Below are 25,808 nucleotides of genomic sequence, written 5' to 3' on the forward strand. Positions count from 1 at the left end.
CTGGGTTTCCAAATTCCATATAGGATCAGTTCTTATGTTAGTAACTGTACCCCGGATGTTCCCAGGCTACTGGTGACCACAGATGGAGCATGTACCAAGAAAAACATTGGCAACAGTTAAACAATTCACTGCTCAAACAACACAGGCCATAAAACAGCCGGTATTAGAAGCCTGTTCCTTCCCGTACAAGCCTCTGCGTTAGATGGCATACGGAAAAGTTGAAATTAATTTAGTTGAAAAGAAAACAACTTCCTGGAATAGCAGGACAAATGCCCCTTAGAAATCCTATACAAATATTTTGTCAAATGCACCACTAATATACAGAGGGTAGTGGTGGAACGTCTATTTATTGCACAAGCCTACGAGAACTGCTGCACTGGATTTGACTAATGCTTCATCTAGTCCAGTCTGAGTATCCAGCACCAACACTCATCTAATTATTTCAAGTTACTTAAACTCACAGTTGTTACAAAATTACCCACAGAAAAATATTATTTATCTCTGGTTTGCATTTATATGATAGCCATGATTGCACTGCACTTATATCCATATTTTTGTCAATATTTGCATATTTGACTGCCACATTTACTTGTTACATAAATATTTACAAAAAACAGTAGGATAACAACCTATCGCTCTCGGAGACATTCCATTATCTCGGTGCCATTTTCTGAAGAGTCTGAAGCTTAATCCTGACAAGATGGAAGTGCTACTGGTGGGCAGAAGGTCTGACACAGGAACTAAGGGATCATCTGTTCTGGATGGCTTTACACTAGGATCTGGGGGGTGCTCTTGGACCCAGGCCTACTGCTGAATAAGGATGTGGCAGATGGCAGCTGTGGCCAGGAGGGACTTTTACCAGCTTCAGCTGGTTAGCAAACTTTGGCCTCTCCTGGGCAGAAAAGATATGGCTACTGTGGTGCATCTAGTTTAGATTGCTGCAATGCATTCTACTTAGGGCTGCCCTTGAAAAGTGTTCAAAAACTTCAGTTGGTATAGAATGCTGCAGCAAGGATGTTGATTGGAGTGGGTCATATGGACCATATCACTACAGTCTTGGCATATCTATGCTAGCTCTCAATTTGGTTCCAGGCCCAAAGTCCTGTATGGTTTGGGACCAACATACCTGAAGGTCCACCTACGGCCTTATGAACCCGCTCAACACACCAGTCATCTTTGGAGGGCCTGCTTCCGATGCCCATTCCTTCTGAGATTAAGCAGATGACAACCTATGAGAGGGCCTCTTCAGTCATGGCCCTAAGGTCTAAAACGCATGGTCGCTGAACCTCCTTTATTCCCCATTTCAGCCAGAATCAAAGTAACCAGGGCTGGCGGGGGGAGAACTGGATGCATTACCTTGAATGACCAGGGACGAAACTGAGTGCAAATCGATGCATGAAAACAGAAAATGTGGGAGAAGTGGAGTTCCGGTTTAGTTTGCCATGCCCCACGCCCCCGGTGACTGGTTGTTTCAAATTGACCAATGACGAGCCAGGAAGAACGGTTTGGCTCAGGCCAGAAGAGGAATGGGAATAGCCGGTGTTATGTATGTGTTAGAAGGTAAGCAGGGGGAAATCCTAGGAGCTTGAGTCCTGGGCAAAGGCTCCTAGCCCTGCTCGCCCCATTGGCCGAAACTGGGCCGCGCTATTGGCCCTAAGCCAGCGAGCGCCATTGGGCAAGGGAAGGTTGTCCCCCCCATCACGGATCAGGGGGGGAGCCGGCCACAGGCGGCCAGGGGAGCATATAAGCAGCACCATTCCCAATGTATCCCCAGTTCTGTTCTACCCTACAATAAACGTTGGTTGCATCGAACTCCATCTCCGACCTCTTGAATTCTGCCCATGCAGACTTAACAGCCGGGTTCATTTTGCGCCGAAACAGGGCTGAGCCAACAATCAATAAGGTAACATCTGTTCACAAAAAATTGATCCTGGCTGAAACAGGGAATAAAGGAGGCTTCAGCAACCATGCGTTTTTGACCTAAAACTCTGGAACGCTCTCCCCAGGAAGATTAATTTGTCTCCTTCTGTTTCCATCTACTGCCAGTGTGTGAAGACTTTGTTTCATTTGACATTATCTCAGTGACCCCTTCTTCCTAACCCATGTTTTGTTGTTTTCATGTCTTTGTATGCATTTTAGTTCTGTTTTTATTGTTTTAATGATTTTTGTTTTTTGTGTGGTGGTTGGTTATAAATTGTTTTAAAATGTGAGTTTATTATATGTATGTTTTCATCTGTAAGATGCCTTGGTGGCCCTTGTGAGGTCAGAAAGGTGGGATATAAATTTTGTAAAATCAATCAATCTGCAGGAGTACTGAAAGGGTTGCAAGTGACATGCATCTTACTAGACCCTAATTTCTTGATACAAGATGCCACTGAACACAGGGCTGCAAACTCTAGGTTGGAAAATTCCTGGAGATTTGGGGGAGGAGCCTGGGGAGGGCTAGGTTTGCGAAGGATCCTCAGTGGGGTTTAATGTCATAGAGTCAACCCTCAAAACCAGCCATTTTCTCCTGAGGAACTGACCCTGTAGTCTAGTGACCAGTTGTAATTCCAGGAGATCTCCAGACCACGCCTGGATGTTGGCAACCCACACTGAAGCTATATTTTGTATGGAACACTCACTGTGTTACATTTATTCTACTCCTGCACCTCCAACATACATGTGTTGCAAGCCATATGAAGTCTAACATAAGCAGACACAGCTCTATTGGAAGAGCTGGGTTTTACCCAGTGGGTTAAAAGTGTCTTCGGAAGCCTGTTCCTACAAGTAGGGTATTATACTGAAAGACTGGCTGGCAAAGAAACAAAGTTATGGGCTGTTTTGCAACATCTACAAGCATGGTGACATGCAAAACCTAAGTGACACATATTGTACGCCAAGATTTTTGTTCTTAGACACACTGCCGCTCTTTTGGCAAGAACTCTTCTTTATGTCATCTAAACTGAAGCACTGTGAATCTGGACTGCTAAACTAAGATTTCTCAAGAGTGAATATTTCTATTTCACTTGGCAACTGATCTGCTATGCTTCAAGTGCTAATGACAAAATATTGGCTGGTTTAAGCAGAGGACAAAGAAAATGCCTGACTGATGTACATACTGTACAAATATAAATATTAGTTTCTGGGTATGTTTTTTTTTTAATTCCTGTTAAAACTATATTCTATAATCTAGTCTCAAAAGCTCATCCATTCTTTTTCCTATCCTGTATCCTAAGAAATCAAATTGTAAGACCACAAGGCTTCCTTCTGTACCAGAAGACCTGTTTTAGGGTGATTTGAAACATAGTGTTGCCTCCTCTTGCTGCCAAACACCTGACTGTCAGTGTGGGTGTGGACACTCTATGGCCATTTCTGCAGGTTCCGTTTTGATGCTCCCTCAAAGCTCTTTTTTAAATGCGACCTTTAAAATGCCTATTCACGGTCCCGATGCAAAAGGAGAAATTCCACCCCCCACTCGCCTGCTCCTTCATTCCTTCATTTCCATAGCCATTAGCAATCACCATTTGCATAGCAAATGCATGGCTGTGATTTTGCATGCTTCCTTGAGGGGATTCTTCGAGTAGGGGCGGAGCAAACACAAAAGGTTGCGTTAAAGGGGCTCTTAAGAAATGCAGCTTCGCAGTCACTTCTTGAATGATGGTTCAGCGTGAAAAACTAAAAAAAATAATATGCGGGGCACTTCAGCCTGGAACACGGTGCTAATTACCAAATATAAATGGTCTATCTATCTTGGCAATTGGGCAGCAGTGGTATTTATCATATGTTCCCGTTTAGTGACTGGAGAAAAATAAAAAGCAAGCCAAAACAGTCTCCCTGCCCCCACAGCTGTTTTGGCACTTGAAAAGATGTGGCAGGGGAGAGAAGAGTGCCTTGTCCTGTAGCATTGTGGGCCCAACCCTTACAGCATTTTTAAATTGCCCATTTTAGGCTTTAAAATGGTGGCAGCCCTGTGGTGGACATAAAGAAGTGGTCATTCCTAGTTTGGCCCTCAGCCTTCAGTACTACTCAACAACTCCAAACAGGCCATTTAGATATTTACTGAATATCTTGGTATTCCCTGTTGAAAATACTGCTGTAGACAGCTTATCTATATATCTAATTCTCACAAGTGCCCCCTGCCTGTGGATACTTAAATCCGCAGATAGGGGGCACACTTCCCCCCACCTGAGACTCCATGTGATGTACTTTCTGTTCCTACCAGAAATATGAACTGACCCAAAAGATTATGATGGGGTAACATCTCCCTATGTTTTCTTCCTTTCTTGCACAGAAAAAGACGAGTAGGAGTCTGCACTAAGTTTGTAGAAGTATAGACCAAAATTATAGGTGGGATACCACTTCCTATGTCATTAAAATTGGGGAAAGAGCAAAAGATTTTATAGGGGTTCTGCTGATCTTCCTGTTTATATTTATGTAATCCCCTTGGTATAAACATTATGTCTCATCCTTCATCTGAATACGGTAATCTTCTGTAGAGTCACTTCACATGGCTCTTTTATAATTATCCCATGATGGTGCAGGATCTGCAACAGTGATCTTATGACTCATTCATATATAAACTTGCCAGGGTAGCACTAAATCAGTAGAACACCTTGATTTGAACAAGTGAAAGTCAACGTGCGTGGCACGGGCTATGATCCTAAGCAACCTAAACTGTGAAATTCCACACACTGTATATACTATTAGAAGAGGATTTTATACCAGTTATGAGTTCGGACCATATAGGTGTTTTATGCATGGTCGCTGTAACCTCCTTTATTCCCTGTTTCAGCCAGGATCAATTTTTTCAGTATGCACGATATCTCATTCCTTGGAAGCTCAATGCTGTTTCAATGCAAAACAAACCCGGCTTTTCCCATTCCTCTTCTGGCACGAATTAAACCGTTCATCCTGGCTCATTCCAGAGTCACAGAGTGTGCATGCTCTGTTCTTGGGTTGAGCTTCCCCTCGGCATCACACCCCACCCTTTTCCAACCCCTTCTTCAAAGCAGCATGCCGGGGAAAACAGAAGATTGGCTTCTCTCACAGCCAATCACAAAGCAGTGTATAAAGGCGGGGATTCAAGTACTTCCTACTTCCTGCTACCTCAGAGCTCTTTCTGAGCAAAAGAAAGGCTTTTTAAAAAATGAGGCTTAGATTCCCCCCACCCTTCTTTCAGATTGCTCCGTTTTTTGTGTTTGGTTCTTAAAATGCTTTTTTTATGTGGAAGTTGGGTTTGGGGTGAAGGAAATCTCTCATGGGGAGAAATGCGAGGTGAGCCAATTACAGAGCAGCATTTAAATGGGTGGGACATAATTTGAGCTTGGGAGACTGCTTTTCTGTATTCATGGCTCAATTAGCACACAGTTTTATCCCTGATCATTCAAGCCAATGCATACAGTTTCCCCCAACCCAGGTTACTTTAATGTGCGATGAACCCAGGTCCAAGCACGGAGATCCAGCCCATGCATAAAAGACCATAGCATACTATCCAACTAGCGGCATGCACTTGATACGAAAGCATTGCCACATCCAATATTTTACTAAACTAACAACGATAGGTATTTTGGGGCAGTCCACTTATGGTTGGCACAGATGGGAATATGGGAAGCTTCATGATTTAGAAAGACATAGTTAAATGGTGAACAAACATAGTGACCACTGCCAAAAACCTGCTACAACGAGATAACACATCTTTTCTATTATAACACTGATACTGTTTCTGTAGCTACTGTTCTTAGTATGCTTTGAATGGATTGTCAGTAAAATGAGAAAACTATTTCTTGTGGTAGATATACCGCATTGTCACAGAATGCACAAGGTCTACACCAGTGCTTGTTTCATGTCTGACTTCATGCTGCAGGCAACACATCAATCCTAACAGTGGCCCCTTGAATGATCTCTGAAGATGGGGGGGGGGGGAATGGAGCTGCATGCTGCTCACAAACCTTAGGTTGTTCAGAGAGGAATACGCTTATTTATGATAAATATAGGTACAGATGTTAATGTTATTGCTAATAGGAACCTAATTGCAAGACTAGGAAAAGAATTCCCCTCAGTTCTTGCATCAGAATTGTAAAGCTTCCTGGCCCCTGCAATACAGCAATGATTTTTCCTATATAAGATTTAAGTAAAAGGTGGTTTTTGGAAGACAGACATAGGGTTTTTCAACACTTGCTTTTAGTTACTATTATAAAACTGCTTTTCATATGGTGCATTTTCTCTGAATATATAGTGGTTACACTGAAGTAGTATAATACTGTTCTTTTAAATGATGTCACATCAAATTATATACTATTGTCCAGCAATAATGGACATTGTATAGGTAACTGATAATGCCATCAGTACCAGCAAATGCATCTGAATCTTTTTGTTTAATAGTGAGGGGAAGGCATTAAAAAGGCACTTCTCCCTGACTACATCTTCATAAGGAATTTCAACGATAACCTATTAAGTCTCAGTAATGTAATACAAACTTTTTCAAACATTAGGAGATCACGCCCCATCTCTAAAATGGTATTACTGTATTGCTTACAGGGTACACATCTGCCCAGCTCCTACCCTCCCTGTTTCCCTTCTTACCCTAAAGACTTAAATTCCCTACCAGTGTACCCTGCTTACACACTGTTCCTCATGATACCCCTCATTCCTGGCTCAGACTCACCCACTCCACTCCACTGTTTGTTTTCCAGCTAAATAACTAGGCATATATTATCAGGATGTATAACCACACTCCTTTATTTCAGCAGTCCCAATGTGCATGTAACCTACATTTTGGTAAACCAAGAAGCCATAACTGTTTACTCAGTCCTATGTTATAACATGAACTAGAGGCTTGGGGTTGGCAATCATTTCCTTTGCCCCTACATCACATCTTCCAAATGCCAATAACTGCTTCACCACTGCCACTGTATATTATGCAGTACTCCTATGAATACCAATAAATACTCGGTCACATTCCAGTTTTTGTCTGAACCACAGATGAATCCTGTAGTTCCAGGGCTCTCATTTCCTGTGGTTATTACACTCTTGCCGTTTCCCGGTTTGTCCTGCCTGACTGTCAGCTCCTGTCTAGCTCCAGCTCTTTCAGCTCATCAATAACTAACAGTTCCCCAACTGGAGGGAACCAGATTCTGTTTTCTACTATGTTTCCCATGACATGATTACAACTAGAACACACCGTTTCTTCCATTACCACCATTTTAGGGTACTAAAGTAATTGGAAAATTAAAAGGCTTCATTTTAAGTACAAACCAACAATACCATTATGTTCCCTCCTAGATACCAACAGGACTGTGTTTCAGTAAAATACAACAGTTCAGAACCCTAACAATAATTGTTTGATTTTGTTAATTTTTGGACTATAGCGTGACTTTTATGTCACCAGAATTCTTAAGGCAGGTAATCACACTATCACTGGAACACAATAATCCTTAAAACTATTGGATTTTCACAGGCTGACCTATTAAAGGTCCCAACAGAATGATCTGGCAGGCTTTCCTAGGGAGGGAATTCTACAAAGAAGGCTCCACGATAGAAGACGCCCTTGATGCTTTCTATTTTGTATAAAGTATAAATGGATGTCTCACTCAGCAATGTAATGGGAGGCAAGAAGCTTCCTGGCACATTTTTATTCTTATAGCCTTTGGGAATAGCAGAAGTCTTCGTGATTACTTTATCTACAAACTGTTTACATTTGATATTCCTTAGACATAGGAATAATTTCAAATGTAGACTTGAAACAAATCAAAGTCTTACATCCTCATCTCCTAATAGCAAAGTCATGAACCTCTATTAGTCATAAGAATATGTTACTAAAACAAAGTAATCTTGTTCCTCATTAAGAGTGTTTACTTTCAGCCAACTGAAATTTCAGGTATTTTAACTCAGATGTGCTAAAGAAGATCTTTAGCCAAGGAAAATTCTTGAAATCCAGGCTAGAGTTGTGCAGGGCAATGTAAATCTAGAACTGAGTTTATCTCACTTTTTGAACGTAGAATAACATCCTTAAACATCCTTAAACATCCTTAGCCTATTCATTAAAGTTTTGTACGTTTTTTCCCCATTCTTCCTAACTGTTGCATTTTGGGAGTTGATGCCCATGTGCATCCCACCATTTTGAATTAGTGCAAGGGACCACACCACGCAACATAGGCACATTATTCTGGGACACAGTCTATCACTGAATCCAGTGGTTACCATAATTTCTGTAAGGGGCTGTGGCTCAGTAGTAGAGCATCTGCTTGGCATGCAGAAGGTCCCAGGTTCAATCCCCGGCATCTCCAGGTAAGGGACTAGGCAAGTAGGTATATGAAAAACCTCTGCCTGAGACCCTGGAGAGCCGCTGCCGATCTGAGTAGGCAATACTGACTTTATTGTCGAAGGCTTTCACGGTCAGAGTTCATTGGTTCTTGTAGGTTATCCGGGCTGTGTAACTGTGGTCTTGGTATTTTCTTTCCTGACGTTTCACCAGCAGCTGTGGCAGGCATCTTCAGAGGAGTAACACTGAAGGACAGTGTCTCTCAGTGTCAAGTGTGTAGGAAGAGTAATATATAGTCAGAAGGGGGTTGGGTTTGAGCTGAGTCATTGTCCTGCAAAGTATTAAAGGTAATGTGCAAATCATTGTCCTGTAACAATCAAGATAATGTGCTAATGAGGGTGTGGTATGTTAATGTGGAACCATTGTATCCTGAAGTGATCTGTTAACATGTGGAATCCAAGGCTAATCCACATGGCTATTGTGGACTGTAGTCTTTGTTAGTCTGGAGGTTTTCAGGACAGGAAGCCAAGCCTTATTCATTCTTAAACTCTCTTCTTTTCTGTTAAAGTTGCGCTGATGTTTATGACACTTGACACTGAGAGACACTGTCCTTCAGTGTTACTCCTCTGAAGATGCCTGCCACAGCTGCTGGCGAAACGTCAGGAAAGAAAATACCAAGACCACGATTACACAGCCCGGATAACCTACAAGAACCAATACTGACTTTGATGGACCAAGGCAGCTACATGTGTTCATGTGTTACTATGGCTTTGGGATCAAAAACACTGGGCACCTATCAGCTGCCAGATTTATAGCACTTGTACAATGATATCCTCTTTACCTTCATTACAGATTCAGCCCTTCATAGCAGAAACTCCATTCTATTCCTTTACTGGTATGGTTCTCCACAAAAGACCTTCTCCTAAAGAAGATATCATCTCAGAATACAGCGAAAACAAGATCCAGATGGCAAAGGCTTTCATTCATCTTTGAAATGGCCTGAGACCGGTAAATTCAAATTCAAATGTTACATATCCCATTACTGAGCAATTGCTGCACACCTTTTGGAATGCAACCATTAAATCAGAAAATGCAGTAAAAAGTAACAACGTAAGTATCTTGCTCAAATTCCAAAATCAGGGGTGGGATTGTGGATGATTCATTTGATGTAGACCGCTTAACTGCTCTGCTAACATGCTATATTCTCTCAGAGTCACTTGGAATGCGCAGAAGGAAACAGGGTATACTTCAGTCCTCTAAAGCAGGGGTGGGGACCTTTTTTCCGCCAAGGGCCATTTGGATATTTATAACATCATTCGCGGGCCGTACAAAATTATCAACTTAAAAATTAGCCGACCAAGCCCCAAGCAGGCAGCTGCCCCAGATGACCCCCCCTCCCGCACGGGCAAGAAGGCAGGCATCCAACCGGTGGCACACTCGCCCACCTAGTGGCACAGGATGATCTGTTGCACCAGCCGGGAGTAGCTGTCCAGCCGAATGCCCGAGTTGCTACTGCTCCGCATGGTCGGGGCTGGATTCTACAGTCAGCTCCTGCTACCTCTGCCTGCAGGGATGAAATAAGGACACACTGGCTAAGAACCCGTGCCCCCCCCCCCCCGCACATTTTGGCCCTGCCTCCTTTATCCCCTCCATTGTCACCACTTCTGTCCCCAGCCCTCTTGTAGTACAGAGGGAATATGTTTCTCCTCAGCCTGGGTGGGAAAGGGTTAACACAGTTTCTTGGGCTGTCCTAGCAGCTCTATAGCTAATGACTCTTCTGCAAGGGGGGGGGGGAAGGTTCCTTTTCTTGGCAAAAAAACCTCACATCTTCCTTGAATAGAGGCTATTCCTGTCCGCGGGAGGGGGCGGATCACCAGTCTTAGATCCTTCTGAGCTAGAGATCTGCCAGGACCCACGAAGGGCCAGACCAAATGATTTCACAGGCCTTAAATGGCCCCTGGGCCTGATCTTCCAATCCCCACCCCTGCTCTAAAGAATTAACAGACCTATGTATATACACATGTTCTGGGGTAATATCAATGATCCTACAATCCAAATACCAGCAGAGACTCATGGCGTAAATGCAGGTCACAGTGAAATAATTCCAAATTATTATAGCACAACAAAGTCTTCCATTGCAATTTTCTAATCTCACTGAAATTGCTCATGTAAGAGATTTTTAAAAGAACGATGACTACTACATTGTATTACAATTATCTAACTTGTACTGTCTCAAAAAACAATCAATAAATATAAGAGCTTCATTTAAATCTCTCAAACCCAGATACATTCCATTTAATTGAAAGGCTCTTAATGCTAGCCATTTCCTGGATATGGAGTTGCTTTGCTCAAGCTCTAACATTTTAAAAATGTATCTCATGTAAAGACGCATGCTGGACTCACAGAGTGCACTTACACAAGGTTTCAGACAACTTCACTATCAGCATTACTGGTTTCCAAAAGTAGAAATAAAAAAAACAAAAAAACAAGAATTGCAGAATAAACCTAATAACAAAATCATGGTGACAAGCCTAGTTGGGGCTTGGCAAGCTGGCCCTGTGGGGCCTGGGTGGCCGTGGGACACTTCCTACAGCCTGGGCAGAGGAAAAAAATTACCAGGACAGAAACGATGAACCACCGCTGCTGGGAGAATGGGGCTCAGCCAGCCGACCACAGGATTTGAAGTTTGGCAGTTGGGCATCATAGAATCATAAGAGTTGGAAGGGGCCATACAGGCCATCTAGTCCAACTCCCTGCTTAATGCAGGATCAGCCTAAAGCATCTCTGACAAGTGTTCATCCAGCCACTGCTTAAACACTGCCAGAGAGGGGGAACTCACCATCTCCCTAGGCAGCCAATTCCACTGCTGAACTACACTTACAGTAAAAAAATTCCCTATTACCAATCCGATACCTTTCTACCTATAATTTAAACCCATTGTTGTAAATCCTATCATCTGCAGCCAACAGGAACAGCTCCCTGCCCTCCTCTAAATGACACCCTTTCAAATACTTAATGAGAGCAATCATGTCCCCCCTCAACCTCCTCTTCTCCAGACTGAACATTTCCAAGTACCTCAGCTTTTCCCCGTAGGGCTTGGTCTCCAGGCCCCTGATCATCATTGTCCCTTTCTTCTGCACCCACTCCATTCTGTCCACATTCCTTTTGAAGGGAGGCCTCCAGAATTGCACATGGTACTCCAGGTGCAGCATGACCATTGCAGTGTAAAAGCAGGACTATGACATCTTGTGATTTGGATGTTATGCCTCTGTCGATACACCCCAGGACCGCATTAGCGTTTTTTGCTACTGCATCACACTGACTCCTCATACAGTCCATCCGTACCCCAAGAACTTGTTCACACACACTGCTACCCAAAAGGGTATGCTTCCATTCAGTATGCATGGGTTCTCACTTTTGTTACCAAGATGTAGAACGCTGCACTTGTCGAATTGCATCTCGTTCACACCCGCCCACTTTTCCAGTGTGTTCAGATCTCGTTGAATTCTATATATTCCAGAGCGTTAGCTACTCCTCCCAATTTGGTGTCATCTGCAAGTTTAATGAGTAGTCACTCCATACCCTCATCCAGATCATTTACCAAAATATTGAAAAGAACCAGGCACAGAACTGAGCCCTGTGGCCCCTCAACAGACACCTCCTTCAATCAGATGAAATGCCATTGGTAACTACTCTCCAATCAGTTCCCTGTCCATCCAACTACCCTAGAATCCAGTCCACAGTCCTCCAGTTTACCCATCAGAATATCATGGGGAATCCTGTCAAAGGTTTTACTGAAATCCAGGTAAACAACACTGATGGACACTGATCCAGGTAAACAAGCCTGTCACTCTATCAAAGGAGGAAATAAGGTTGGTCTGGCAGGACCTGTTGGGGACAAATCTGTGCTGAGAATTGCAACAGTGACATCTTAATAACTAGCATTTCTTTTAAACATATCTACTAGCAATATAAGAAGAAACAACATAAACTTAAAAAAATAAAGAAATATAACATTGTCGGAGGCTTTCACGGTCAGAGTTCATTGATTCTTGTAGGTTATCCGGGCTGTGTGACCGTGGTCTTGGTATTTTCTTTCCTGACGTTTCACCAGCAGCTGTGGCAGGCATCTTCAGAGGAGTAACACTGAAGGACAGTGTCTCTCATTGTCAAGTGTTGTATTCCTCTTTACCAAGGTTCCAGTAAAAGACACAATCTCATTGATGTGATTAACCAGATTTTTCCAGAAGATATAACAGCCTTATTTCACCATTGTTTGACAACAAGTTATTTCCAATGGGATAAAGAATTTTATGAACCGATTGATGGAGTAGCTATGGGAAGTCCACTCAGTCCAGTAATAGCAAACTTTTACATGGAATATTTTGAAATGAAAGCATTAGAATCGGCACCTTACACACCTACAGTCTGGTTCAGGTTCGTAGATGATACATTTACTATTTGGAGCCATGGTGAAGAAAAATTAATGGACTTTCTAAACCATCTTAATAATATCCATCCAAACATTCAGTTTACCATGGAAAAGGAAATTGAGGGTAAACTCCCATTTCTTGATACCCTTGTCATCCGTAAAACAAACTTTCAGTTAGGTCACAAGGTCTACTGGAAACCAACTCACACAGCGCTACTTACACAAAAACTCCAACCACCACCCCCGACAGAAAAGAGGAATAATCAAAACATTAATGGACCGTGCAAGACGGATCTGTGAACCACAGTTTCTCAAGGAAGAAACGAATCATCTAAATCACGCACTGCTAGCAAACGGCTATTCCAGAAATGAAATCAGAAGGGCCATTAAACCAAACAAAAATCAGAAAACTCAGGAAAAACAGTCTCCCATAGGAAAGGTATTCTTGCCATTTATTAAAGGAGTCACTGATAAGATGGAGAAACTTTTGAAAAAACATAACCTACAAACAGTGTTTAAACCCACCAAGAAAATACAACAGATGCTACGATCAGCAAAAGACAAAAGAGACCCCCCTCACCTCTGCAGGAGTATATCGTATACCCTGCAGTTGTGGACAAGTTTACATCGGGACCACAAAACGCAGCATACAAACAAGGATAAAAGAACATGAAAGATACTGCAGACTTGGCCAACCTGAGAAATCAGCAGTGGCTGAACATGGACTGACACAAACAGGACACAGGGTCTTATTCCAAGACACTGAAAGACTGGACAATTCTACCAACTATTTTGTCAGAAATTCACAGAGAAGCCATTGAAATTCATAAACATCAGCACAACTTTAACAGAAGAGAGTTTAAGAATGAATAAGGCTTGGCTTCCTGTCCTGAAAACCTCCAGACTAACAAAGACTATAGTCCACAATAGCCATGCGGATTAGCTTTGGATTTCACACATCACTTCAGGATACAATGGTTCCATATTAACATACCACACCCTCATTAGCACATTATCTTGATACTTACAGGACAATGATTAGCACATTACCTTTGATACTTTTTGAAGGACAATGATTCAGCTCAAACCCAACCCCTTTCTGACTATATATTACTCTTCCTACACACTTGACACTGAGAGACACTGTCCTTCAGTGTTACTCCTCTGAAGGTGCCTGCCACAGCTGCTGGCGAATCGTCAGGAAAGAAAATACCAAGACCACGGTCACACAGCCCGGATAACCTACAAGAACAAATGTAACATTATTTCTTTATGGTAAAATATATCACACATGCAGAAATGAAAAAAAGAGGGTTGAGCTGGCAAGACTTTAAAAGCCAACAGAAACAATGCACTTGAAACTATTAAGTAGACATGAGCCAAAATGGGGGTTTGGAAACTTGTTGTGTTATCTAAAACACACCCCTTTGCCAACAATGGGCTTTTCCTCATGTGGTTTTTTCATCAGTTTCTGTACCCATATTGCTTTGGTTTATCCCCTGATTTCCACACACATTTTTGCACCTTTAGTTTTCACTTCAAGTTCCCTACCCCCCCCGCAATATGCCTTTTTCCTTATATCTCTGTGAGATAAAAAGCTAAAGAGTTAGAAGAAGAAGAGTTGGTTTTCATATGCTGACTTTCTCTACCACTTAAGGGAGACTCAAACTGGCTTACAATCACCTTCCCTTCCCCTCCCCACAACAGACACCCTGTGAGGTAGATGGGTCTGAGAGAGCTCTAACAGAGCTGTAACTTGCCCAAGGTCACCAAGCTGGCTTCGTGTGTGAAAGTGGGGAATCAAATCTGGTTCTCCCGATCAGACTCCACCGCTCCAAACCACTGCTCTTAACCACTACACCACACTGGCTCTTAACCACTTACTCTTTTTAAAAAAATTAAATCTGGGAATGCAGAGAACCTGCTAAGCTTATTGTTACAATGCTCCAGTGATACAGGTTGACTATCCTTTATCCAGAATGCTTGAGACCAGAAGGGTTTTGGATATGGGATTTTTTTCGGATTTCTGACTATTAGCCTTTAACCACATGTGTAACCATGCTCTCGCTTTCCCCACTGCCAGCATCAGTCTCTCTCATCCCCTCTCAGCTGCCACCTGCTCCAGCGGAGCTCTCCTTGGCCTCAGTAGTAGTCCTGCTGACTTGAGGTCCTACCTCCTCCGGCAGCCAGGAGAGCTCCTGGCCTTGTCCCGGGGCCTTGTCCTGCTGCCTGGAATTCCAAGGGGCTGCCAGCAGCAGGCCCAGGGTTGTGGCTGGCCTCTGAGCCAGGGTGTGTCAGGGTAGTGTGTCAACGCTGCGGCAGCCAGGCTATGTCGCAGCTGCATCAGCCAAGCTAGGACGGGGGAATAGCGGTTCCCCGCCCTTCCGCAGTAAGTCTTCTTGGGCCTGGGAGAGCTCTCTGTCAGGGTGGGGCAGAAGCTCAAAAAAGTTTCAGTTTTTGCAGCATTACAGAATTTGGATTTCAGGATGAGGGGTGCTGTGGCACCACCACCGACACCACCAATGACAACAGCATTTCACACACACACTTTTACATTAAAAAAAACAAGTACAACCTGAAGATGCTGGTTATGGATCTTCCCCCAGCACTGTGCTTCCCAACCTGTGGGCTATGACTTTGAAGTGAGTTGCAGGCCAGCCCTCCCTAATGGTGGTTCCTGCCCTTTGCATCCTTCCCTTTCTTTCCTCCTCCCCGACTTCTCACATTCCCATCTCCCTCTCCCTCTTTATGACAATAGTGAGGGGCAAAAAGCCATTGGGCATCTAGTAGGGAGCCAGCGTGGTGTAGTGGTTAAGGGCGGTGGTTTGGAGCAGTGGACTCTGACCTGGAGAACCGGGTATGATTCTCCACTCCTCCACATGAGCGGTGGAGCAGCGGAGGCTAATCTAGTGAACCAGATTTGTTTCCCCACTCCTACACATGAAGCCAGCTGGGTGACCTTGGGCTAGTCACACTCTCTCAGCCTTACCCACTTCACAGGGTGTCTGTTGTGGGGAGGGGAAGGGAAGGTGATTGGAAGCCGGTTTGCGTCTCCCTTAAGTGGTAGAGAAAGTCGGCATATAAAAGCCAACTCCTACTCCTACTCCTTCTTGTAACGTCATGGTAGTAGATGAAAGAAGGAAGGAATGTTGGAGAGTAGGTGGGAGCTGTCTGGCATGCTCTGGAAAAACCAGAGGAGGACAGAAAGAGGTGCATGGGATCTGTCTTGATGCTGCTCCTACAGTGGCCCAACGTCTTGCCCATTCCCCTGAAGTGCCACAACATCCTCTACCTGCAGTGGGAGATGTACTGCACTGAGTCCCTTGCCACCACCCTTTTCAGCACTATCTGCCGTGTTTGCATACTTTCAGAATCCAGTGCCCCCAAACACCTCCTCAAACTCCAGCTCTGGTCCAGCTGGCAAAGGAGGAGGAGAAGAACTCCCACTTGCTTGGGGTCACAGTGGGAGCTGCTGCACCTTTTGTGTGATGTTTGTTGGTTTCTCAAAAACATCAGATTGGGCAGTACAGAAAATGAAATGCTGGAATAGATGGGTGCCAAGGTCATATTTTGCCTAGCACACCAAAAAAGAAAAAGAAAAAAACCCTAGGCCAACCCTGGATGGGTCACCATACAAAATAAATTTGAACTTCTGGGGCACCATATCAAAAAAGTTGTGAACCACTGCCCTAGCAATGTGCCTTTTACTCAGAAAACTGCCATTTTAAACTATGAAAGATTTTTAAGAGTCTGGATGCTACAGGTAAATGTTTCTAACTTTTAGAACACTATGCCTTTCAAAGACCACAGATTCTTGAAACGCTTTCTGTGTAGATAATAGTCTAATTCTGATTAATAATAATTACCATAATACAAGGGCTAGTTTGTTTCTGGACTGAAGCACTTATACAGAAAACTGAAAGACTACATGAGGAAGTTAGAGAGAATGCCTTGCCACTTTCTAATTGGTTCCAGAAGACTGAACCTAAACCATTTTGAACTGAAAAGTATGTTTTATTTGCATTAATCCAAATCCCTCTAAATGTTGGGGGCAGGGATGAGTGGGAGTTGTCTAAAAACCTGCAAGGAAAGCTTAGCAGCCAAGGAGACAAGCCGTTTTGTGTAGCAGAAGAAAACTGTATCCAGTCTGATGCTTTCCCTTTTTGTGTGTGTCTTGTGACAATTCTCATTAATGTAAATCAGAAAAATTTATACCTTTCACTCAATTATTCCAGAGAATATCTGGCTTTTCTGATCAACCTAGTTAGCTAAACAAGATCTCAGTCCAACTCTGACTCGGACACAAAAAGTGTTCTACTTCTAGATGATAAACGCAGAGCTGTCTATTGAGTTAGCCTCTTTCATAATAAAGACAAATGGAAATGCTATTCTATTTGCATGCTTTCAGATAAAATTCCTTTGCAGAAATTCCATTACTGTTCACTATTTCTGCTTTGCTGCATACTTCCCCCGCCCCAGTTTTGTTAATAAACTATTAGGTGTTGGTTCCTGTGGGACTATCAAACGAATCAGGGTTAGAGGCAGAATGCCATTTGGCCAACCTGAATGGTAAGTGCTAAATTCTTAACTTTAAGAGTCAGTGTTGCATAGCAGCTAAAATGCTGGACTAGAACCTGGGAGAGCCAGGTTCAAATCACCTCTCTGCCATGAAACTTGTCCCAATTTACTGCACAGGGTTGCTGTGAAAATAAAAATGAAGGATGGAGAAAACCACATAGGCTGTCCCAAACTCCTTGAAGGAAGAGAGGGTAACAATGTAGTAAAATAAACTTCCCTTATCACTTTGCAAATGTCTGGTTGGCTCCTATTCAGATGTCTTACAAAACTGAAAATCACTTGCAAGTACTTACATATAGAGTGAAATCCTGTTTTAGAAGAAATGTGTGGCTATTAAAACCACCAAGCTAGGAGTGCTTCATTTTTAATTGCCTGTCTGAGCCACCTTATGATCTTCCCTGCTCAAATCACTCTTTTGTATAGGTAGGACTGCCAACCTCCAGGAGATCTCCTGCTATTACAACTGAACTCCAAGTGATAGAAATCAGTTCCCCTGGAAAAAATGGCCACTTAGGCAATTGGACTCTATAGCATTTAAGTCCCTCCCCTCTCCAAACCCCACCCTCATCAGGCTTCACTCCCAAAATCTCCAGGCATTTCCCAACCTGGAGCTGGCAACCCAATGTAAAGGCCTTCCAACTTCATTTAATGGCTGCATTAGACATGGAAGCTGCATAATCCCCAACCAGACTCAGGGATATATTCTACTGACGAATCAGTCCCTCAAGGGAAGGAAGAATACAGTCCTATTTGCCTAGTACCTGACACTGTAGAAGAAACATTGGTTTGTTTATCATATGTTGTCAGATGAAATGGGCTTTCTGCACCACAAAGTGTAAACTTAAGCTATTTCCAGACATTCAAACATAAATACTAGGAATGAGCAAACACCTGCTCTTGTTCTGCTCACCAGTCACAAACAGGGGGCAATTTTTTGCCAAGCAGTTCAGCTGTTTGTGAGCAGCTCAAGGCTGCTCAGTAGATTATTTTGTACGTATTCAAACAGCACAGTACAGTGCAATTGGCAGTTTTACACATATACGTATTTTCACACAGCCCAATAGGAATCCTAGCTCCCATCCACACAATCCTGTTGTTGGCTGCAAGTTGCTCAGCAGCCGATCATGAAAATAAAGAGAGAGAAAACCAATTGGTCAGTAGGTGATTATATACACACCCTGTTTTGTTTTAAACTCACTGTTTGGTGTACATTCAAGTCTATGGGCGAAAAAGAATGATTGCTTTAGCCTCCTTGAGTCCCTGTTTCAGCCAGGATTCAGCCAGGATCGAACGCATGCATTTTCGCCGAACCTGTGTTCGATCCTGGCTGAATCCTGGCTGAAACAGGGAATCAAGGAGGCTAAAGCGACCACACGTTTTTGCCCTGTGTTGTTGAGTTTATTTCATGCATGGTCTTTTTCATGTAGCATTATGGGTGCTGTGGCATCCCCAGGGATACGGATAAAAGACTTGTTAGAATGGTATTCTGTAAAATCTTGGGGAGTCAGGGCCCGATTAAGACCTTTACAGGCCCTAAGCACTTAAAAGACTTTGGTGCCCTCATATATATGTAAAAAACAATTAATATTAAATTATTTAATAATTAAAAAATAAAAATAATATATTGAGCCTGGTGTGATTATTCTCAGTTCCCACTTTTTCTTCATCCTTATGTTTTTTAAAGGATAAGAGTAAAAATTGTGATGTTCAGTTGTTGTTTTTTTAGTCACTGTATCTATGCAATTTTTTCATTTATTGTGGGGGCCCCTTTTTGTGGACTCTGGTTCAGCTGCATCATTTGCAGTTTTGCACCATAAGGTCCATGGTAAATCCGGCATTGAAAAATTCTACAGTGCCCCCCTTTTCTTGATGCCCTAAGCACGTGCTTATTTTGCTTAATGGTTAATCCAGCCCTGTGGGGAGGGGATAATATTGACACAAATCTCCAGTGTTTTCTTGATCTGCTTTGTTTCAGACTACTCCAGGCTATTGCCTGGAACTTCATCTGCTAGCTCCCCGTTGCCATGGCTCATGGAGCATTCAGTCACCTCATGTCAAATCTACCCTATCCTCTATTTGAACTTCCAGACCCATGTTGTTTTTTTAATCTGCATTTAGACCTTGGAGATCAGCCAAAGGGCAGATCCTGGCAATCACCTCTATTTTTATGAGGTTTACTAACAGTTCTCATAAGAACAAAGGAACAAAACAGATAAGCCATGCCAGCTAAATGAAGCACATAGATATATAAATTCTCAATGGATGGTACCAGTATATCATCAGGCACAGCAAATTCAGCAAAGTAAAAAATATACACTGAATAGTGTAACACTAATAAAAGTAAATTCTTGAAGAAAGTTAAAACCAATCTAAAAGATTAAATTAAAGGTAAAGGTAAAGGTCCCCTGTGCAAGCACCAGGTCATTCCTGACCCATGGGGTGACATCACATCCAGACGTTTACTAGGCAGACTTCTGTTTATGGGGTGGTTTGCCATTGCCTTCCCCAGTCATCTCCCCTTTACCCCCAGCAAGCTGAGGTAAATTACCAAAATATATTTGTGAAAACAATAGCACAGTTTCTGCTGCAAAAGAAATATAACTTGTCATCATCCCTGGACCTGTGGCTATATCTCAAAGATTAGGCTGGTACACTGGCTAGATCTACTTGTTCCCAAATCAATGGTAAAACTGCAACCCTTTTATATTATGTATGAGTGAGCAACTATGGCAACATGCAGTACCTAAATTTGCCTTTCAAAATAATTTGTATCTGCTACCTGGCACAGAGCATGATGATCCTCACAATCTACCAACACTCCACTACAACCTACACTAGCTTCCAAGAGCTTCTGGGCCAAACAATTTGGACCCAAGATACCTTACAGACTACTAAATTAATAATTCCTTGGCATAGAACATGAACCCCAACGGCTCGTAAAATGTTCCTTTAATACAAGGTAAATCATTATAAACTCTGAATTCTTCTCAAGCTCAGATTTTAATTTAAGTTTAAGAAGAACATCCTACTACTCACTTGCCTGCTGCTACACTGATGGCAAAGAGAGAGAGGGGTCTGTCTGTCTCTTTCTCCCACCCTGCAACTCCTGGCTAGAGTGATTCTGGCAGCATCAGCCTAGGCAGGAGGAGAGGGAAGAAAATCTCTTTCTTCACCAATCCACAATTGTATTAAGAGAAAAGAGAGTCCAGGAAATGTACACACACACACACTGGATGCTTAATTGTCCACAGCAGCATTCAGGGTACCCAGGAGCAGGAAAGGATAAGATAGAAAAAGCCCAAAACCTCCTTCCCACTCCAGCAAGGTCATTTCTGCAATGCCAACCCTGTAGCCTCAGAAAAGGGCTGGGGGGGGGGGAGATTTGCCTCTTCCTTGTCTCATTAGTGAAACAGCAACCACCAGTGGTAAGAGGCTTTGGGAGCTCATGGGAGGATAAGACTGCCAGCTCTGGGTTGGGAAATACTTGGAAATTTGGGGGGTGGAGCTTGGGAAGGCTGAAGTTTGGGAAGGGGAGGGAATTTAGTAGGGTACAATGCTATAGAGTCCACCCTCCAAAGCACTATTTTCTCCAGGGCAACTTATCTCTATTGTCTAGAGATCAGCTGTAATAGTGGGAGATCTCCAGGTCCAACCTGGAGATAGGCAACCCTATGAGAGGAGGCTTGGATGCTCAGGAAATCAGAAGCAATTTCAGAGTTCTCAAAAAGAGGACCCCCCCCCCCCGTAAGCATTCTCCAGTGTTTCTTGTAATTGCCAGGGCTTTTCAAATTTGAGCCAAGACAAGTTTGCCCGTCACCAGATAATGCCTCCTTTTCTATGCCCAATCAGAGTTTCTAGATAGCCGGAAAAACTGTATTGATCTCTACGTTGCAAGTTAAAGCAGAAAAAGTAGTTGGAACAAGCACTCTTAGATGATTCCAACCAATGAACATCGGTCACACAATGGCTCTGAAACAGCCACCACTGATTAAACAACATCATCAAACACTCCCGTCACGTTCAACACCATACCTTTCAATAATTTCATAGCCAGCAGTGAGTTATCAGGTGTTGACTGATCAAGTAAGTGAAATGCATACGTAAGATCACCTTGCTGTTTTCCAGCTTTGCAATACCCTTTCATCAGAGTTCATGAAAGTTTTCTGGAAATTATATAGGTCCTTCAGTACAAAGAAACATTTCATGGCTAGGAATGAAAGAATGTACCTCATTTGGCCTCGTTTTTCTTTTAAATGCATTTTAAACTGTATTTTTTCTTTCCCAAAGCTTTACGTATCTGACATCACAGAAGTCTAAATTCATTGAACATTTATTCATTTAAACTCTACAACCCCCTACTCCATGTAAATACCTGCAAAGCTGCTTATATGTGAATATTGTTTAAATACCCAATTAATATATTACCAAGTGCCCAAAGCAAAAGTGTCAAAACTAAACATGAGCTATGAACATTTGCTAATTTGTATGCTTATTCTCACTCTCAATCCATGCGTAGGAGTGGATCCACACACAGCAGATCAATATTTGACACTTACCTTTCAAAACCAATCTGCCGTAGTGTTTTTTCCCATGTCAAACCTACAAAGAAAAGAAAGAAACTCAATAAAACTTGTTTTTCTATTCGCATAGCAATCTTTTAATGAAAGGCTATTTAGTAGGGTTGCCAGGTCCCACTTTGCCTCTGGTGGAAGTTTTTTGGGGTGGAGCCTGAGGAGGGCAAGGTTTAGGAGGGGAGGGACTTCAATGCCATAGAGTCCAATTGCCAAAGTGGCCATTTTCTCCAGGGGAACTGATCTCTATTGGCTGAAGATCAGTTGTAATAGCAAGAGATCTCCAGCTAGTACCTGGAGGTTGGTAACTTTACTATTTAGACCCAGTAAGTATAAAAGTCCAGTGGTGTAAATATCAAAGCAATGAAACATCTCATATTGTTTAGTAATGCAAACCCCCTCCCATCATGTGTGTGGAGGAGCTCCCATTATTCTGGTTTTCAGATGCTTGATCTGGGGAAGAGCCATAGCACTGACCTCCTCCTTGCTGATCCTGGGTATTCTACATTACCTGGTGGCACAAGAAGGAGCACAGCTGCCATTCCCGTCATGCTGGGGCAACATGGGCCATGGACTTGCTTGGAAGAGGTTGAAGCCTGAAGTCAGGCTCTTTATTAATCACCCTAGCAAGGGGTCAGTTTCAAAAACTTGCTTAGTTGTCAAATAACTCCCATTGGTTTCCCATCTGTGTTTCTTCTTTGTGGTCCGAGTGTTTTAAGCACAGAGTACCTATGCACTAGGATTGCCAACCTCCAAGTACTAGCTGGAGATCTCCTGCTATTACAACTGATCTCCAGCTGATAGAGATCAGTTCACCTGGAGAAAATGGCCACTTTGGCAATTGCACTCTATGGCATTAAAGTCCCTCCCGTCCCCAAACCCCGTCCTCCCCAGGCTCCACCCCAAAAACATCCCGCCAGTGGTGAAGAGGGATCTGACAACCCTACTATGCATAGAGTCAGTAACTCAGTTTCGCAAAAGTAACTAAATGAGAACCATTCCATCTCATCCCTAAATGATGCACCACTCTGACAATATGTCTGCATATGGTTGTCACAGTGTATTGCTGTTGCTTAAACTACAGTTTGTGGTACACTGGATAGTCTACTAGTCTACTAGACATTCTTATCTTTCAATAGTTCAAAAATACCAATTAGTCTGCTGTTTGCCTTCTTTTCCACCCCCAATCAGAATGCCTGGATGCTCCCTTTCAATACCAAGCTACTGATTGACTGCAGCAACTGGCAGAGGACTTTTGTTTCAGAGTTAAAATTCAGGGATCTGTTCAAACAGCCAGAGAAATGCAGCTGAGGTTCTGCATCTCTCTGGAAACACCAAAAATCTTTTCCTGTCCCACACATAAAGCCTTCTGGAGACTGCCAATACTCTGTCCAAATCCAGCTATGATATGTGATTGAGACAAGGGGTCCTGGAAGAGAAACCTGATATCCATTTTTACTAGAATGGGAACTGTTACTTGCTAGCACTGAAAAGCACTTGAAAGATCATATAAGCAGCTTTAAAACTGGCTTCTGGAATAGAAGGAAGCAGGCTCATGTCAGACATATGGAAGACAATAAATCGGAATTAGAACTTAAAATTAAACTGGGCTACCTCAGAAAGGAATTGCAATTACAGAAGAGGAAACCGAATGATGAGAGGAGATCAGCCATTTTCTATAGCTCCAACTGAACCATTAGATTAATAAAAGTGTAGCTGATATATGAAGATTAATAGGTTAAAACTATTTTACTTTTGGTACACTCTTTCAGTAGTCAATATACCATTGATTGGAGGGGAGCAAAGATGGCTTTAAAAATATAGTAGTGAGTAAGTGATAAAGTTGGTCAGTTATACAGACAGAACGCTGAGCAATCATGACTGTCGGTATATAGAACATGAGAACTGTTCTAACAATTAGAACAATCAATAATGCATGCATTCAATATGAGAGTGTATGATTTATAAATTGTTAACAACATATATGATTCATAGTATGCTGGCTGCATTTGTAGATTGTAAAAAAGGGGGGGACAGAATGGAAGAGAACAGAAACTCCAAAACACTCTGGTTTCATAAGATTTGTGTGAAGGAAGTATGGAGAGATTATGAGAAGCAATTTATATACCAAATCTTTGATGGATATTAATCAGTTTTTAAAACTGTTTATGTTATATTTCATGCCTGAATGTTTTTTTTTAAACCTGGGTATAATTTCCTGAAGTACGAACAATTTCTCAGTTTTTGCATGATGCCAGATAGAACTAGGGCTGCTAGATTTCTGAAGTGCAAGCAAAGATTTGTGTCACAAGATGTAAAAATGCAATCTGACTCAGTTAAATGGGACATACCCAGGCAGTTCTGTTCCACTTGCCTCTAAATATGCTAAAAACTACCTTGAAACAGCTGTGTGATGGTGTATTCTTAGGCCAGCAGTGGAGAGATGAGACCAAAGACAATAAAGCCGTCTGTGCTAGCCACACATTTGTGCAAAAACAACTGAGTTAACACTTCATCTCAAGCTGTTTCCCTGTTTCTCCGAGCAAAAATTATTAAAGAAGTCCTGACTTCCCTTGTTATGTGCCTCTCAATGATTACAGAAATATTGCTAAAATTTCTACACACATAAGTATTTCACTTCAAGACTTTGACTAAGAGATCAGTATAACTCATTTTAGTCAGAAGTAATTGCCTTGGGTTGGATCCAATGAACTGAAGGGATATCCTTCCCAGACAGATCTCTCTCTTTTCTCCCTGCAGAACCCTAACTCGCACTGCAAACTAAATTCCTCCAGAGGATCGGAGACCATCAGGAACAGCATGGAATTGTAGCACAGAGGCATACAGAGGAAACTGGCAGAAATCACTCGCTTTCCCCCCTCCACAAGCTCTACCACAAGAATTTGCGGGGGGGCGGGGTATTCTGCCAATTCTGCTTTCTTGTTTACCCCACCCCTTGTCACTTCATACAGCTCTCCAAGAGGTGCAGAAGGCTATAGGGAGCAGGAGGGGAAGGGAAAAGTTTGTTAACTTGTCCTGCTCAGAGACCATTGCAGTCAACCCCATTGACATGCAGGTCTTGGATACCAAGCAAGTGCATACAAAGAGATAAACGTTTGGTGTTTTTACCCTCTGGCGCAACAATACAGAAGAAAGTTATACAGGCAAGAAAATCAACAATATCTAACATTATCAAATACCTTTTTCCAGTATGTCATCAAAATAAGGCGCCTATACAATGCACTTCCCCCTAAAAAATATTTGAAAGCTTAGCTGCTACCACTGCAAAAGTAACCTTCTACATGATGACTGAGACAGCCATTGACCCCAATACCTCACTGGAAAGGTAATTTTTTCCTAACGTGGAGAGCTGAACAACTGTACAACAAAAGTTTCTGTGACACTCTGGTTTGAATGTGTCTTTAATCTGCAATTTTCAATTGTTAACTTAGAAGTCCCTGGCAAATCTTGGATCCTAGCAACCATAAGCACTGGATCATGGATCCTAGCAACCACAGGCAGAGTTTTGTTCAAGGAATGAAGCTCCCTCACTTTTTCACCTTGCCACTGTACTTTGCTGATATCCTAAAAAGTTGCTCCTGAGGATCATGGGACACCCCCAAAAGTGTTCAATGTAGTGTGAAGGGCCAAGGCTGGAGGAAAATTGATGGTACTCAATCACACAAGCCTTTGCATGAACAAAAGCCACTCCCATTCATGCCACGGCACTGCTGTGCATCAATATTTCTAAAGCAGTGGCTTATAAGGGTCAAGAGTAGAAAGATAAAACAGTGAGGGACAAAAGATGAAGATGAGGTGTAATTTTTAGGACTGAGAACAAGACAACATTCCATTTATTTATTAAAACATGCTTTATTAAAACACTTGGGAACCTCTGCTTTCAAGGCTAGCATGCATCTGGCAGGTTTATTTCTTTACACAGAAATGGATTTTGCATCAGGAGTTAGAAATTGCAAGCGCCCCA

At 42.6% G+C, this 25,808-nt stretch overlaps 1 protein-coding gene across 1 annotated transcript in view; it reads right to left on the reverse strand.

The window, feature by feature from the left end:
* The window catches only part of PIEZO2 (piezo type mechanosensitive ion channel component 2), a 309,479-nt gene that overhangs the window by 151,265 nt on the left and 132,406 nt on the right, over positions 1-25,808 (reverse strand). The window contains exon 4 of the mRNA XM_056854258.1: positions 21,809-21,851. Within this exon, the coding sequence (XP_056710236.1) occupies positions 21,809-21,851 (43 nt within the window). The remainder of the gene's footprint in view (positions 1-21,808; positions 21,852-25,808) is intronic.

This window comes from Euleptes europaea, chromosome 8 (genome assembly GCF_029931775.1).
Source record: "Euleptes europaea isolate rEulEur1 chromosome 8, rEulEur1.hap1, whole genome shotgun sequence".
Lineage (NCBI taxonomy): Eukaryota > Metazoa > Chordata > Lepidosauria > Squamata > Sphaerodactylidae > Euleptes > Euleptes europaea.